At 44.8% G+C, this 17,970-nt stretch overlaps 1 protein-coding gene across 1 annotated transcript; it reads right to left on the bottom strand.

Moving 5' to 3' along the window:
* Positions 1-2,975: 2,975 nt before the first annotated feature.
* On the bottom strand, positions 2,976-16,354 carry LOC310712468 (uncharacterized protein). The gene is made up of 6 exons (XM_083515557.1): positions 16,305-16,354; positions 11,276-11,383; positions 9,118-9,219; positions 6,312-6,479; positions 5,458-5,598; positions 2,976-4,244 (listed from the first exon to the last, which is right to left on the bottom strand). Exons 2-6 carry the CDS (start codon positions 11,319-11,321, stop codon positions 3,550-3,552), a joined length of 1,152 nt encoding a protein of 383 aa, XP_083371683.1. The 5' UTR covers positions 11,322-11,383; positions 16,305-16,354; the 3' UTR covers positions 2,976-3,549.
* Positions 16,355-17,970: the final 1,616 nt, after the last annotated feature.

The following is a 17,970-nucleotide window of genomic DNA, read 5'->3' as shown; positions in this document are numbered from 1 at the left end:
GGAGAATAAGCTGAAGGAATTAGTCTCATCCTTCCTGACCCTAGCAGACTTCCAACTGTGAGGGGTCTAAGGATCTTCTAAAAACTCTCATCACCTTTAACAAGCTACAGTTTCTAGGACTCTTGTGGTAGGAAGCCATGATTGTTTAAAATGACTGTTTAAACCATGCAGAGGGTCTTCTCGGTAGTGGCACCCGCCCTGTGGAACACCCTCCCATCAGATGTCAAGGAAATAAACAACTATCTGACTTTTAGAAGACATCTGAAGACAGCCTTGTATCAGGAAGTTTTTAATGTCTAATGTTTTACATTTTGTGTGTGTGATGTAAGCCACCCAGAGTGGCTGGGGAACCCAGCCAGATGGGTGGGGTATTATTATTATTATTATTATTATTATTATTATTATTATTATTATTATTATGCCTCTGAACATGGAGGTTCCATTTACCCATTGTTACTACACTGATACCTCGGGTTACAGACGCTTCAGGTTACAGACTCCGCTAACCCAGAAATAGTACCTCGGGTTAAGAACTTTGTTTCAGGATGAAAACAGAAATCACGTGGCAGCGGCGGTGCAGCGGCAGTGGGAGGCCCCATTAGCTAAAGTGGTACTTCGGGTTAAGAAAAGTTTCAGGTTAAGAATGGACTTCCAGAACGAATTAAGTTTTTAACCTGAGGTGCCACTGTAATAGCCATTACCAAGGAGAATTGAGCTCCGAGGGCCTTCTGGCGATTCTCTCCCTTCGAGAAGTGAGGTTACAGGGAACTAGGCAGAGGGCCTTCTCAGTGGTGGTGCCCGCCCTGTGAAACGCCCTCCCATCAGATGTCAAGGAAATAAACAACTATCTGACTTGCAGTTCTGTTTAGGGAAGTTTTTAATGTTTAATGCTTTAACGTGTTTTTAACCATAGTAGCTTAACTGTATAGCACTGGTCGGGCCTTAGTGTTTCAGATATATTTATATTGTACAGTGAAATTTTGGTTTTCAAACTTAATCTGTTCCGGAAGACCGTTCGACTTCCGAAACGTTCAAGAACCGAGGATCAATGGGCGGTCAGCAAACTCCATTGATAAAATGGAGAAACACACCTTGGAAGCCATTCGACTTCTGAGGCACATTCAAAAATGTTCAGGTTCCAAATCATTCAGCTTCCCAGACACTTGAAAACTGAGGTTCCACTGTACTGTTTTGGCATGTCGGTGTTTGCCTCCCTGGGCTCTTTGGGAAGGAAGAGTGGGGTAGAAACTTAATAACTAATAAGGAGAGTCCTCCTGGATCATGCCACAAGCCTGTCTAGTCCTACTTCCTGTTTCCTACAGGAAGCAAGGGAAAGCCCACAATCAGAACATTAAGGAGCTAGTTTTGTAAGCCATGCTTTTTAGATGAATGGTGGACTATAAATGCTGTAAGTATTTCTCCCTTGCTATTCTTCCTCAGGTATTCAGAGGCATGTCCAACAAACAGACAAATAGCCACTATGGCTGGTGGGTATTGATAGACATATTCTCTATGACTTTTTCTAATCCTCTGGTGAATGAATGAAACTGTTCAACCATTTTGTTTTCAGCTGGAGACAGTGGTCTAGGAGGCTAGAGGCAGTCCTTGCCAGGAAAGTGAAACTTAAGTTGTTACGGGAAATAGAAACTTAGCAAAACTCTATTGTCATTCTGGTTGGCTGCAGTCCTAAAGGGCTGTTTTAGCAGAGGCAATCTTAAAAGCTTATCTTGTTCAATTAGCGAAGGTTAAGTTCAGTTGCTGAATTTTATACATATATGGGTGTTTGCTTGTTTATAAAGTATATCTTCTAAATTGGAAACAGGAACCAGTAGAAGGAAAGCAAGGAAGATCTTTATTTTCCTGTTGCAACCGAGTCCCCCACCCCCACCCCCACACCTTTGCAAGGAAGTGAGGACCCAGGGCAAAGGTGTGTAAGAGCTTTTAAAGACTTTAGAAATTGCCCAGACCCTCAGCCAAAGACCACCCAAAAAGCAGTCTGCTTTCTCCTTTGCTCCCATGCCCCACCTTGACTTCATGTAATTCCAGGATTGTGATGTGGCACTACAAAATCTCCAACACGAGCTGCATGAAGACAGCCTTACATTTTATGCATATAGGAAGATACACACACACACACAGAGAGAGAGAGAGAGAGAGAGTCAAAAATCAGGGGTTTATTTCATTAACAAGCGTTTGCTTTTAACATGGTTATTTATTTTTTTATTTATTGCCATCCACATGTGCCTCAAAGCAATGTATAAAATAAAATCCAAGAAGCAAAAAGAAAGGGGGTTACAAAGCTTGGTTCTGTTAGGCATATTTTAATATACTTAGTATTCCATAGCATTCTTCACATGTATAAATTTGTATCTTTAAGAGCAGGGATTTGGAGCCTGTGGTCCTCAAAATGCTGCTGGACTCCTTCTCCCATCAGAAATGATGGGAGCTGCAGTTCCTGTACTGCAGGGATTGGACTAGGTGAGCCCCATGGTCCCTTCCAACTCTGCAAATCTGTGATTCTGTGACATCTAGAGGGCCACAGGCTCTACGTTTGGGAAGCCCTTGAAAGCCAAACTGAGATCCTGCACTACCAGTTCTCTGTGTCTGCGGATATTAATGATTGTTGAGCAGGTCTCCTGGGGAGGATGCAAATCAGCTCTGTGTTCTCTTGGAAATGTAAACATTTTCCACTGCAGACCCGTCTCCTTTCCCCTCGGACTTTGGACTTGTGCAGAACTCGAGAAAGCTGGACCAGGCAAAGGATGTTGTTTACCGAAGGGATATTTGCTTATTGATGAAAAGAGCCACGTCAGCATGTGGGGGGGGGGCAAGGCCCATGTATCTTTAATAGTCGTGTTAAAGAGAGAAATGCAATTATTAAAGGATGAGGAATACTTCCCTCTTTGTGTTTGCGAGTCCATCTTATAGAATTTATATTTGCATTTGACCAAAAACGGTCACACACTCTCCAGTTGTTGCTCCACATTCAGAGGTATTTTGTGGTTTTAAAAATGTTTATTTTTATTTAATCAAGAATGTATAATTTAATGACATTGACAAATAAAGACTTAAAGAAAAACAACAACACAATTGAATTAATTAATTAAACATACACACCCCAAAATAAAATGAACTACAAATTTTGGGTTGTTTCTTTCACAATCCCTGGGGAAAATAATAATAGTTCCGCGTTCAGAGGTGATTGTAAGGAGACTAAGAGTGCAAGCCTATGCACATCAATTCTGAAGTAAGTCTCATTGGGTTTGGTGCAAATTCCACCAGGGGATGAAGGCAAAAAAAAAATTGCTTTGGTTCTCATTTTAATGAGAACCCATCAAATCCACCAATACGTGAATCAAAATGCACCTGTCCTTTTAAATTCACATTTTTCCTCACTTTGTGATGCAGTTCACCCACCAAAAAATTACAAAAAGGTATATTGGGGGGAAATGTACATTAAACTTCTGGGATTGGTGCCCTCTGTTCTTGTATCGTGTTGAAGATGCTCTTCTTAACTTGGGTAGGGAAGGTGTCCTGGGCCAAATGAGATCAGTAAAGAAATTTGTCCAGCAGGAGCCCAAGGAGACTTGGCAGTAGGATGGTGAAAACAGAACTAGTAGAGGTGGCAGAGGTGGAGGTGGTTGCAGGTTTAGTAGACTTGCTCAGGGACTTGTCGGAGGATCGGTTGGTAGAGGTTTTAGAGGAGGATGAGGTGATGGAAGAGCTGGAGGATGACAAGGTGGTGGGTATTTTAGAGGAGGTTGGGGTGGTGGAAGAGTTGGAGGAAGACAGGGTGGTGGGTGTTTTAGAGGAGGTTGGGATGGTGGAAGAGTTGGAGGAAGACAAGGTGGTGGGTATTTTAGAGGAGGTTGGGGTGGTGGAAGAGTTGGAGGAAGACAAGGTGGTGGGTGTTTTAGAGGAGGTTGGGGTGGTGGAAGAGTTGGAGGAAGGCAAGGTGGTGGAGGTTTTAGAGGAGGTTGGGGTGGTGGAAGAGTTGGAGGAAGACAAGGTGGTGGGTGTTTTAGAGGAGGTTGGGGTGGTGGAAGAGTTGGAGGAAGACAAGGTGGTGGAGGGTTTAGAGGAGGATGTGGGGATGTCCTGGCTGGCCCCATCTTTAGCTTTCTCTATGTGGCTGCTGGTAATCATGTAAGTGACCTCTCCAAAGGTCAGCTTCGTGCCGCTGACAAGGTTGCTTGCTGTAGGGGTAGCACACCCTTCTCCAAAAAAGGGCTCAATTGTAGTACCTGCAAAAGGACAATAGGAGAAAGAAATTCTATCATCCCTGCTGTAAAGGAAATGGACCATTCTGATGAAGAAAAGCCTTGCATCTGGGTTGATTTGGGGATTATGAGGTTAACCTGTTAAACCTCACCTGTCCAGGAATCAAATTAGAAGATGGTAAAATCTTTGAGGAAGGTGCGGGGTGGGATTTCACATAGGCAATACCGGCAGTTGGGACTAAGGAGCTTATGCTTCCTTGCGTTTTGTCAACTGGGAACCAAGGGCATCACATAGCCAGAGGGCATGTTGGGGAACCAGGTGAAAGAAAGAGGTCAAGGCAGGTGTCATAATGCCAAGGGCTGGTGGGTGCAAGAAACCAACCATTCTTTCACTATAGGAACTGTGTCTAGAGGGAAAGCTGCAAACATCCTCCAATTCTTTCTGTACTTTTACTACATTTTAGGGGTTTGCTTTGCATGCTTGTAACCATTCGTATTTTTAAACCTTTTCCCTAAGAACAACCTTTTTAATCCTTTTGGTCAACTTTTAATCTAGCTTCACAAAACCTTTGTCGTCTACCTTAATGTGTCACCCTATATACCTGCATGCCAAGTTCTATGCTACCTTGAGGTCTTTTCAGTGGGGATCTGGGGCATGCTGCAAACAGATATAAGCAGCACCTCAAAAAAAGTGACCATTTTGAGCCAGGCTAACAGTGAGTTCTTGCCAAGCCAGTTATTTGGGTCTCTTTTGTGAACCACAGCTGTTCTTTGAAATTTTCACTTCTCTGAATTTTGCAATGCAGTTCTTAATATATATATTTAAACTCCTTATCTTAGGGGAAAGTGTGCATAACAAATGAAAATAACAATCAAAATAACAATCAAAATGCATTATTTTAGGGGAAATAAACCCAGACTCACCCGTGTAGAGCCAGTTCAGTGCAGTGGTTAGAGTATCCACTTTGATTCTGGGCTGAAATAACTGGATTTGGGCCAGTTATTATCCCTTAGCCTAACCTACCTCATAAGGTTTATGAGAGAGCAAGGGAGAGGCTGAACTCCTTGGAAGAAGAGCTGGATTAAAATGAAATGAATAGTAATAATCTGCAGTCATCATACTGGCCAACTCTCATGGATGCTTTAGCTGAGATTCCTGCATTGCAGGGGGTTGGACAAGATATCCCTTGCGGTCCCTTCTAACTCAATGATTCTATGATTCTACATTCTGCTTTACCTGTTGTGATAACCCCAGTAATGGTAAGGCAATGGTCCTGGGATTTGGCACATTTCATCGTGGTGGCATTGCAGGACTCAGAGCCGAAAACAAAGCATGTTGGGCACATCAGTTCACTGGGAGTGGTGTCTTCCTTTAGCGCTGCAGGAGTGATGAAATGAGTAAGTCAACAGAAAGAACATCTGCAGTGGCCAGCTCAGCAGTTGGCAAGCTGATTTGCTTCAGATCTCCAAAGTGCAAGTTGTAGCCTTCAACTGGGCACATCACAGACATGTCTCCAGATAGACTCCCCAATTTTGGACCAGCTTCAAACATACAGGGGTACCTCGGGTTAAGAACTTAATTCATTCCGGAGGTCCGTTCTTAACCTTAATCTGTTCTTAACCTGAGGTACCACTTTAGCTAATGGGGCTTCCTGCTGCTGCTGTGCCGCAGCTGTGCAATTTCTGTTCTCATCCTGAAGCAAAGTTCTTAACCCGAGGTACTATTTCTGGGTTAGCAGAGTCTGTAACCTGAAGCATCTGTAACCTGAAGGGTCTGTAACCCGAGGTACCACTGTATTCTGCCTCCCATGCTACCTGAACATTGCAAAGTTTGGAGAGAGGCTTCCAACCAGTAAAGAACCCTAAGCCCTTTTGGCAGCTTGTGCAAAGCCAGGGCAATAGCTCTATTCACAATCAACAAGACAAAAAAGCTATTGTGCTATACCCTTCATTTTCCTGACTTTTTATATACATTGTTAATAATTTTCATAATGCCTTTCAATAAAAATTCCCAGGGTATTTTGCATGAAAATACACCTATCCATTTCTGAGAGTCCTCCTTAGCCTTAATGAGTCCTGGACCCCACATACCTTCAGGGGTGACAGCATTGCAGTTGTCCTTGTGGCAGCATATGGTTTTAGTGTTCCAGGAAAATTGTTTCCCTGCTGTGAAGAACATCTCCTCCTCTTTGCACGCCAAAGGGGTCTGGCTGCTCCAACAGCTACTGAATATACCTGGTATTGCACTGGAGTCTTCAGCTTCAAAAAATTAGAAATCAGAAACGAGTTAGAGACATCAGAATAACAACAACATGTGTTAAAACCAATGGCTAAGCAATATCACCTTTCCATTAAAGCAGAGAAGGAAAACATTTTTCAGCCTGAGAGCCGCATTGCATTATGGGCTGGTTTCCAGTGGCCAGTGGGGCAGGGGCAAAAGTGGGTGAAGCTACAGCATTCTTCCCTTTGTACGCTCAACTGCATTCCAGTCTTGCAAAAGTCAAGGGTTTCTACACAGACCTCACTGCCTCCAGGCAAGCAAAGAGGTATTATCGCTGGCCAAGGACACTTCCAAGTGGGCAAAAGCGCTCAAAGACACTGGCGGAGGAAGGGGAGTGCAAGGGGAGTGCACCGCCCCCGGCAGTGCAATCCCAGCAGGGTGCCATCACAGCTGCCCCCCCGACCGTGCTGGGTGCCACACCCCCGCAGGTGGCACACCCCGCCCCCAGGACACGCTCCACCCCTGCCCCCACCTGCTCTCCACCCCCCGGTGCCAGAGCATGAAGCTCAGCCACTGCTCAAAATTGGAGCACAGCCAGTGAAGAGTGGGGCCTATGGAAAGAGGGGGACCTGGGAAAGGGCAGCTGAGCCTAGTGAGAGCCCCAAGGGGTGGGTAAAAAAGGCTGGAGGGCTGCACTGGAGCCCTGGACCTGAGGTTTCCCCACCTCTGCATTAAAGCATACTTTCAAGAAGCCCCATGGTCAGGCTTCCTGTTTCCGGCGGTGGGAAATGGTTGACTCCCATGAGACCGGACCCTGACCATGCCGATAATTCAGGGCTGATATGGGAGTAATTAGCCCTGGCAGCCTCCCCAGGGCAGGGGAGGACTGTCTCAAAGACCCACGGTTTGTCCGAGATTGCCAGCGTGCATTAAGATGCACCCGGCAGGACACTGGGTCAATGAGCACCACAATGGTTGGCACTCTCCGATGCCACTCCCATCTAGCCGGTCACATCTGTTTGGGATAGTATATATATTTGGAAAACAAACAGACGCGGTCTGATTTGGAAAAGCTGAAGGAAAAAACCTGCAGAAAATACAGTCTCTGGCGTATGAACTTGGACTTCAAAGAGATCTTCATCACGCTGTGTGGAACGTGGATGATATTGGTATGCTTTCTTTTTCCTCTTTAAGATCAACAATTGTTTTTTCCTGCCAACAGTCATTAGGAACTTAAATTGCTTTTTTAAAAAATATGAGTGCAGATGGACTTTTATTTATAATTGGATTTCACGCGCAGCTCTTTTTAAGACTTGAAAGAAGAACAAAGGATAAGATGGCGCTTACTTACTACGCAGTTTTAGAAAATTCAGAATTTGTCTCCAATTAAGATAAACAGGAATTAATTGCCGGCTGACAACAATGATTTGAGATAACATTTTGGACAACATACAATGCAGCTATTTCTGAATGATTTTTTTTTTCATTTTGAGCAAGAGAAAAGGCTAAATGGATGTCTAGTGGGGGCCCCCTCTAGGGCCCGGAGGGGGGGTTGAGTGGTTTCTAGGAAGGCTGATCGATCACCAAATGATTGATATATACATATACAACAAAATGAACAGACTGCTTTGCTTAAGAACAATTCAACACTTGATAACAGCCGGACAGGAAAGATTAATGATTTGGGAGCTGCCAAGATATCAAATTCAAAGAACTGGACAAAAGCCTGGACTGGATGGTGTCAGCTGAAGCGGCGTGAGGGGGGGGGAGCAGTGGAAGGGAACATAATATAAACAAGTCTGCACTCGGAGGTGGAAAGATTATTTGTGTTTTTTTGACGTGTTGAAGATTGCAGAGCCAGAGGCAAAGAAGTTTGGAGAGATAAAGTCGGATATGGAAATATGGAAAGATCGTGAGAGGCAGGACTAAGAATTTGGACTTGCTTTGAAGTTTAGGCCATGGGAAGCCGTAAAATAAGAATCAAATTTGGAAGACAATTGGATTTTTTATTTTTTATTGGATTATGATCTGAATGTTAATTGATGTTTTTATTGGAAAAATTAATAAACGCTCTAACAAAAAAGAAGAAGAAGAAGCCCCATGGTCAAGCACCGATGTATTTATACTTCTGGTCAGCAGTGATTCTTAGTATAAGGGCGGTAGTGCTCCTGTGTCAAGGAGCTGTCAAGGACCCAGGTCAACCACAGGGCAGGCACACACACAGCAGGCACGGAAGGCAATTAGCCAATCTTTGACTCCTCTCTATCTGAGTCTGTGATGCTCAGCCTCTATCCCTCCTTCTCGTGACCCCTCTAGGTCACTCAGACACCCTTCTCCCAGCACGACCCTTCTGCAAACTGCTTTTCTGTTTCCCACCACAAGGATCCAGAATCTTAAGTTGGCATCTTCTGTGCACTCGCTGGAAGGCTCTTGAGTGGGCGGTTCCCACCACTATTCCTCATCCAGCCAGTTCCTGATATCCTGTTATAATCTGTAATACACTGTCAAGTTTGCACTGTTCAAGTGTAGAGCTTGGTATTGGACATGTGATTCAATATCATGAAAATCTTGGCTGTATTCTCCCCACCACCACCACCACATTTTTTAAAACCTATGTTTCCAGCAAGCTTGCTGTTAGTGTTATCTGGAAATGCCCTCAGAGGTGAATTCACCTACCAGTTTTAATGTTCCCTATCACAGCGATGCACGCTCCTTCTCTGTCGGCTGTGCAAGTTGTTCCACTTGTGCAGTTTGTACATTCGCAACTCAGGGATTTTGCTGAGGGGGAAATAATAATATCAATAACAGTAAATGACAACAACTGCTGCAATTATGACGGTAGCAACAACCTGATCTGTTATTTCTTTTGTTTATGTTTTACTTTCTGAACTCGACCTTTCCTCCAAGGAATTCAGGGTGATGTGCTGGAGAAACTGCTGTTTCACACCAGCATAACCTAGGCCACAATTGCTCCACACATTTAAAACATTGTGATGCCACTTTAAACAGTCATGGCTTCCCCCAAAGAATTCTGGGAGTTGCGGTTTGTTAAGGGTGCTGAAAGATTGAGGGCGCAAGGAGTAGGGTATGACAGAGGACGAGATGGTTGGACAGTGTTCTTGAAGCTACTAGCATGAGTTTGACCAAACTGCAGGAGGCAGTGGAAGACAGGAGTGCCTGGCATGCTCTGGTCCATGGGGTCAGAAAGAGTCAGACATGACTAAATGACTAAACAACAACAACAAGGGTGCTGAGAGTTGTTAGCAGGCCCTTGTTCCCCTGGGATTGATTGTTAAACTACTGTATGAATAGCAGCCATCTAGCTCTGGGAATTGGAACTCTATGAGGGAAATAGGGGCCTTCTAAAACCTCTCAGTAACCTTCATGAACTACAGCTCCCACAATCCTTTGGGAGAAGCCATGACCTGCAGCTCCACAGCACTACAGGATTATCACCCTTGGTGTACGTGGGTTCACCCTCTCCAGTTGCTTTTATTCTCACAACAGCTCTGTGAGGTATGCCAGTCTATTAGTGGGGTTGTTGTTGTTTAGTCATTTAGTCGTGTCCGACTCATTGTGACCACATGGACCAGAGCACGCCAGGCACATCTGTCTACCACTGGCTCCTGCAGTTTGGTCAAAATCATGCTGGTAGCTTCGAGAACACTGTCCAACCATCTCGTCCTCTGTTGTCCCCTTCTCCTTGTGCCCTCAATCTTTCCCAACATCAGGGTCTTTTCCAGGGAGTCTTCTCTTCTCATGAGGTGGCCAAAGTATTGGAGCCTCAGCTTCACAATCTGTCCTTCCAGTGAGCACTCAGGGCTGATTTCCTTCAGAATGGAGAGGTTTGATCTTCTTGCAGTCCATGGGACTCTCAAGAGTCTCCTCCAACACCATAATTCAAAAGCATAAATTCTTCAGCGATCAGCCTTCTTTATGGTCCAGCTCTCACTTCCATACATCACTACTGGGGAAACCATAGCTTTAACTATACGGACCTTTGTTGGCAAGGTGATGATTAGTGGTGTAGGAGAGCTGTAAATAAAGCCAATATTCTTCACATCTGGCAACCAGTGCACCCCTTTGGTATTAGATAGTGCATGGGTAGATGAGTCTAAAAAGACCGGGGCACACCTTTTCACAGCCCCCTAGCAACTATGGTGGCTCATTTACTAGATGTGATGTATTTAGTGTTAACTCTGGAAGTGTTTACTCGATTCTGACCAAACGAAGCCTCCTAATGTATATTTTGCTCTATGAGGCTTAGTTTCATCAGAATCGAGCATATTGAGCCAGTGTGGTGTAGTGGTTAAGAGCGGTAGTCTCCTAATCTGGGGAACCGGGTTCGCGTCTCCGCTCCTCCACATGCAGCTGCTGGGTGACCTTGGGCCAGTCACACTTCTCTGAAGTCTCTCAGCCTCACTCACCTCACAGAGTGTTTGTTGTGGGGGAGGAAGGGAAAGGAGATTGTTAGCCGCTTTGAGACTCCTGAAGGGGAGTGAAAGGCGGGATATCAAATCCAAACTCTTCTTCTTCTTCTTCTACTTCCAGAGTTAATAATAAATACATTACTCCTGGTAAATGGGCCACCATAGCCATGAAAATTTGTGTCCCAGCCTTTTGGACTCGTCTCCCCATGTACTATCTGAAACCAAAGAGGCACATTGGTTGCCAGGTGTGTGTTTTTTCCAGCTCTCCTACCCCACCATATTGATTAGAGTAGAATCCTGCTTTCATTCCTAATTTCATCTGGGGGAGAGCTGGGGTGAGAGGACTCTGAGTTGCCTGCTCTGACAGAGGCTAGTTATACCCCTAGTTATACAACTCAACTCACCTGAAGCTATCAGGGCAGCAAAAAGGTAGAGAAGAAAGAGCTTCATGGTTCTGGGAACTGAGGAGGTTTGAATGGAGGGGAAACGTTCCAGTGAGGCAATTTCTGTGGCTGAAGGACCAAAATGATGAGTGATTAAAATAGCAAGCTGGAAACAACACGAGGACAACCTAACAAAACAGAGTTTGGAGCTACAGCCAGGCAAATGGAGCTGTAGTGTGTCATGTAGCAGGGAGTGCCAATGGTTGGAGCTGCTGGGAGTTGGAGCCCAGCAATATCTGGAGAGCTGCAGATTAACCCTCTCTATTTGGGGCAGAATTTGTTTTCCACCCCCTTGATCTCTCCACTTTAAAGGTCAACTACACAGGTGGGGGACCTCTGGTCCTGCAAATGTTGCTGAACTGCAACTCCCACCAGCCCCAGCAAGCATGGCCAGTGTTCAGCGTTGATGAGATTTGTAGTTCAGCAACATCTGCTGGGCCAAACCTTCCCCACACCTGCTGGGGATGTGCAGATTAGAGCATTCCCAATTCTGCTGCTCTAGGCTTCCGTTGCAAAGTCCCATCAATGTGACGAAGAAACGGACCAATGTTATCCCCATAACAGAGGATGCCTGTGAAACCTTAACACCTGAACAAATAAGCCTTCTTTTCATGTATGCTGGTTGAGCTGGACATCTCTTAGAGGAACACCCTCTCTCATCTGTCTTCTGTTCCCCCACCCACTGCGTGAAAGCAGCTACCCATGGATTGCAAGAGCCCTAGTAACATTAATACTTGCATTATGCCAAGCCCACCAATCTCTATATTGTTTACAGACAAGCAATGAGGCTTCAAGGATTCAGGCAATTTTAAAGGGAATTTTGAGGCTACTTCAGCCTTCCACAGCCACACCTTATCCGATAAACTTCAAGAGGAAAGTGTTAAGCAAAGCAACAACGTCATTGTGCTCCTTAAACAAACATTCTCAAATGAAGTGGGACAAGAAGAAAACCAGAAGTGGATCTGCGTGGATCTGTGTGTGTGTGGAGAGAGGGAGAGGTTTGTGGGCTCAGCAATAATGTGAAAATCTTGCCTAAACATGGCTATGGGGCAACCAGCTGGTGAATACTAAGTGTGTAAGGAGACAGGATACTGTTCAGCAATGAGCTAGATGGGTCAGTGGTCTGACATGAGGAAAAGTAGCTTCCTAAGTCCTGGAGTAAGAGTAGTCAAGCCTACCTTGGGTTACCTCTAGGGATTGGGGAGAAATTTGCTTTAGTCTGCATTTCCAGGCAAGCTTGCCTGATTTGCACTTTGAAAAGCAATCAGCCACCCAAAACACAACCATCCTTTGAAATTCACACTTGTCTGAATTTTGCGATGCAATTCTCCAGCCAAATATTTTGCACATAAATGCATATACTAGGGTAAAGAGTGTGTGAAAATGCACCTATTCATGAAAATAACATACAAAAATGAATTTTAGACAAATCCCCATTTACACAAGTTCAATAAGTGTGCACATTGCACAGAACCCAGAAGTGTCACAAAAAGGGATGGAATGAGGTGGGGGGGGGAGCAGGCTTTTTCAGTGGTGTTTCAAATATACATGATTTCACTTAAACAAACAGTGACTTGGAATGCAACCCATATGTACATTGGGAGTTGCCTGTATTATGGGAAAATGCTTTGCAGAATTGTGTACGTCACACAAAATTGCATAGAAACGTGTGTATCAGGCAAAAGTCACACCCAAATGCTGATAACTCTTCAGGAGAGAAAAGTTGGAAATGAGAAACTGAAACTGAAATTGACAGATTTGCCTGTCCCAAATTACCTGCTCTCTGCGGTTTGCATGACAATAGCTCAGGTAGCAATCCCATTTGCTCCCACCCAAAAGAATATCTGGGCAAGTTCAGTAGACAAAGGGCTGTCCTGCCCTCTTAGTTAAACAATTTGGGGCAGGACCCCATGGCGTGTGCTGTGAGGAGTGTGTATGCAAGGAGAATGTGCCTTGTGTGAACACACAGCACCTGAGAGCAAGAGGAGGGTTACACCCTCATAGCAAACACATCTCTCTGGGAGAGGGTGGTTTGGGGAACATTTTGGCTGAAAACAATGTAACGGAGATGACAGGAATGGATGGGGCAGCGGGCCAAGGAGGAAGGAAGACATTCAAGGCTTGCCAAAGCTGGTCATCTGAATTGAGGGAGAGAAGTGAGGTTGGAGGGGAGAAAGTGAGTGGAGTGAGGTGGCAAATGGTACTGCAATGTTGGCATTTGAGCCTTTATTGGGATTTACATCTCTGCCATGCTGATAAATTGACACAGAGCTCACTTTCATGGAAACCAGTTTGCTGCATTTCAGAAACTTCAACAAGAAAGAGGAGGTTGTCCAAACAAAAGAATTTTCAGACCCACAGGGTGGCTGCAGGGACAGCTGTGCACCCCAGATATTTAGCTCATGCCCATGATGATGCTTTGCACTCCACCCCTGAAATCCCCCATGTTTTGCAAAACACCTTCTGCCATGTTGGGGCATCACAGCACCTAATGTTTATCAGATGTTTTGCATTTTAAAAGATCAGTGGAGCCTTCGCCAAAATGTTTCAGTGTTGTGGGTGTGGGGAATCTCTGGCCTTCCAGATGTTGCTAACTCCCCATCATCTGTGGCCATTGGTCATACTTGCTGGGGCTGGTATGAGTTGTACTTCAGCACATCTGGAGGGCCAAAGGTTCGCCGCACCTGCAGCTTTCATTCTGGAGTGGTTAAGTCCTGGGTTACTATGGGCAGGTTTTTTCACACCACGTCAGATCATCTATCTAGCTCAGGATCAACTACATGGACTGGCAGCTGCTCTTGAAGGTTTTAGAAAGAAGGCCTTCTCAGCTGGATCTGGGACCTTATGCATGCAAAGAAAAAATAACTCTAATATTTTATGGGGGAAAGTAATTTTACATCACAGTTGCATTTACTTTCACTTTTTGAAGGATCTGATAAGTCTGTATAGACAAGAGATCTCCTGATATTTGTGCTTGCTGCAACAACGCTCTTCGTTGCCCAGATGTGTCAGAGAGTAGACCTATGATGTAAAAATGTGTGCAGTTTGGCTATACCTGTGATGTAGCATGCAATGTAATGGTGCTGAAAGGAAAGCAAAAGAAAGCAAATGCCTATTATGCCACCTGCTGGCAGTTTATTTCCTATGCTAGGGGAAAGGATCTGTGAAATAGGTTTTCGGCTGCATCGCTACATATCTGGATGTTGTGACCAGTGGATGGATGCTTCCATACAACCCTGATAAAAGATATTAGAAACACCGGTGATGTTGGGGGCAGAGGGAAGGGGGTGGCAGGGTTATGCTTAGTTTGCTAGCTGTATTTTGATGTGCAGCTATTAAAACCAACGCAAATACTTACAAAATAATAAAATAATAATAATTTCACTGGGGAGGGGGCCCTGTAGCACCAGAGAAGGCATCCAACTTTAGTTGTTTTAAAGGACGATTAGATAAATGAATGGAGGGTGACTTTCAATGGCTGCTCATCGTGATGGCTACGTTATCCCCATGATCTGAGACAACACATCTCTCAGTACCAGCCACTGGGGATCCTGAGTGTGAGAGTACTTTTTTATAGGTTGTTCACTGTTGTGAGGACAGAATCAGGGCCAGATTAAGACCTTTAGAGGCCTGAAGCACCAAAAAGATTTTGGTGTTCCCCAGTGTTGTTTTTTCTAGAAAAAGAGGTGCTGGAACTCACCATGAACACATCCCTTGTTCTCTTATAATGGCAATGGCACCCACCTGAGAGGTGATGAAACTAAGTTCTGGTTGGTTCTCCTAGCCCTGGTGCTCCCCCATAAAAACAATACTAAGTTGATTGATTGATTGATTGATTGATTGATTGATTGATTTGCAGGTGATTAGGTCAGGGGTGTTATGATTATGCTTAGCTGTCTAGTTATATTTTGTTATATGTCTATGAAAACCAATAAAATTTATTATTATTATTACTATTATTATTACTTCAGTGTGGAGGGAGCCTGTGAGTGCCAGGGGAGACCACCAACTTGAAAAGCTTTAAAATGGATAGATAAACCAATGACTGATGACCATCAATGGCTACTATTCATGAAGGCTACATTGCCTCCAGTATCTGAAGCCACAGGTTCCTGGGATAGCTCAGTTGGCAGAGCATGAGACTCTTAATTTCAGGGTCATTGATTCAAGCCCCAAACTGGGCAAAATATTCCTGCATTGTAGGGGGTTGTACTAGATGACCCTTGTGGTCCCTTCCAACTCTACAAATTCTCTGATTCTGTGCAGGTCTTCTCAAGACCAGTCCCTGGGGATCACGAGTAGGCGAGTGAACTAGATGGAATATTGGCTGGAGCTAGATGGAGGAGTCTAAGGCAACTTCCTATATTCCTTTCAAACAGAGCAAACTGCAGGTATATGGCATGGCATGCTAAATGTAAAAAGGAGCGGTGTCCTTGAGGTATACACAAACACAAGTCTCTCCCTGTGGTTTCACCACCTTGCACATTTTTCAGGATCTGAAAGAAGAGGATGGGGCTGTTCCCTATGATGTCTTACCCCTCCCCCTTTCAAAAAGTTGACAAAACAACTGATTGCGTATGAAGAAAACACATTTGGAGTCAGTGGACCAGCAGCATTTAGAGTGAGTGGGCCAGTGCTGTTGTTTTTCCACTGTGCCCATAAAGACAGCTTGCCTACCACTCCTGATCATCCCCGGCCATGCAGGGCTCTAGGTATGTGCTGTGTACATTCTAGGATGCACTTGTGGCAGGATCACTCTACGCCTGGCAACGAACCACAGAAATGGCATGTGCACCCTAGAATGTTCCCTGGAATCTGCTGTAAGCAGAAATGCCAAGCTATTCAGGCATGCCACAGAACAGCTTCATGCTGACCTTCCCAAATATCTCCTCTTTGCCATTGAAGCCTTATGCAATCACCCCTTCCCAAGAACCAGCATGTCCTGGATGTAAGGCGAACTAATATCCCTAGCAAAGCATCCCTCCCTTACCTGGTTTCCCTTGCTTTGTTGGCAGGATATCTTTATGCAGAGGCACCAGCTGAGAGGCGTTAGGTTGGTGGTGTGAGATATATATACTCTCCAGCAAAAAGTGAGTAAGTAGCCCTATCACTGGGCAGGGAGAAGATATGAAAACAAAAGGCAGTTTCGAGGAGGGCGTTTTAAGGTGGAGAGAAATATGTGATAAAGAAGGAAACAGGGAGGTGTGACAAAGAAGGAAAGAGGGCCAACATGTGCAGGTGTGTCTTGTGGGGGAATCTGTGGATCCAATTGTGCCATGGAACTTTTGTTTGTTTGTTTATTCAGGACTGTTTTCCTGACACGAAGCGTTTCCAAGGGGGGGCATGAAGTAAGTACAGGTGAATCAGTCTGTTTTGGTTTCTCTCTGTTTCTCATTTCCCCCCAATCAAATTCTCCACATTTGCACAAAGGATTGGCAAAGCGGGTAGGAACAGGCAGGACTGATGAACCACGCAAGCAGTGGTGACAACCCCTAGTACTCAGTATTTCTGTAGCACAAGCCATACATAGAAACTTCCTGTCTCCGAATGGCAATGGCCAACTTTTGCACATCATGCATTCAAACCAGGGTCTTAATCAGATGAGCAAATAAGCAGGTTCCTGGACTGAGGATCAAGACTGCTGTACTTCTTTCCTGTTCCTACTGCTGTCCTTCCCTGGGGAAAGCCATGATTTGGCTTAACAGTACATCCGGACCTGGCCTTGTGGTTTGTCTCACTCCAGAGAAACCATGAGTTGCAATCAAGAGTTATTCTTGTTTGGCAAAGCTATTGCCTCATGCACCTGAGATGTCAGGCCTAATGCACAAGCCGAGTGAAAGTGCATCCGAGGACAACCCTGTAAATTTTACCTCTGCCCAGCAGTATTGTACATATCCTTCCCTGTCCTCCATCCACACAGACATGAGCCACAGTTCAAGGACGCATGCCAGCCAGGCAAAAGTAACCTAAGAGGCTTCAGAAGGCCACATCTGGACCCCAGGCCTGAGGTTCCCCACCCCCTGGAGTCGGACATTCAAGCTCTATCCATCAGAGCTTCGCAAACTAGATTTGGGCACAGTGGCCACTCAGGGCTGCAGCTTGCTCTCAAAAGGCACAGGTGAAATGGTGCACATCTCTGATGCTTATTGTCATTATAATTTGATGTATTTAAGCCACTCGCTGCAAAAAAAATGTTTCTAAGCGACTTCCAAGAAAATTCAGGGCCAAAAACAATGACCCTTAAAACAGACCAAGCAGAAGAGCAAAGCTTCAGTCAAAAGAAACATGGAGCAGCAAGCGGCCACGTTTTGTGGGTTTCATCTTAATCTTTGAAATCAATCCTGAGAATTACAAATGAAATAATAAAAGGGTACAGAAAGGTGAGCTAGATCAGATGACAAGCAAGTCTTAACCCACAAGTGAATTGTAGGTTCTACAACAATTTATTGGGCTCCATGATCACTGCAGATGGTGACAGCAGCCACGAAATTAAAAGACGCCTGCTTCTTGGGAGAAAAGCAATGACAAACCTAGACAGCATCTTAAAAAGTAGAGATATCACCTTGCCAACAAAGGTCCGTATAGTAAAAGCTATGGTTTTCCCAGTAGTGATGTATGGAAGTGAAAGCTGGACCATAAAGAAGGCTGATCACCAA

This window comes from Podarcis liolepis (genome assembly GCF_965112155.1).
Source record: "Podarcis liolepis genome assembly, chromosome: 7".
Lineage (NCBI taxonomy): Eukaryota > Metazoa > Chordata > Lepidosauria > Squamata > Lacertidae > Podarcis > Podarcis liolepis.
This window is presented reverse-complemented; position numbering and strand designations above follow the sequence as displayed.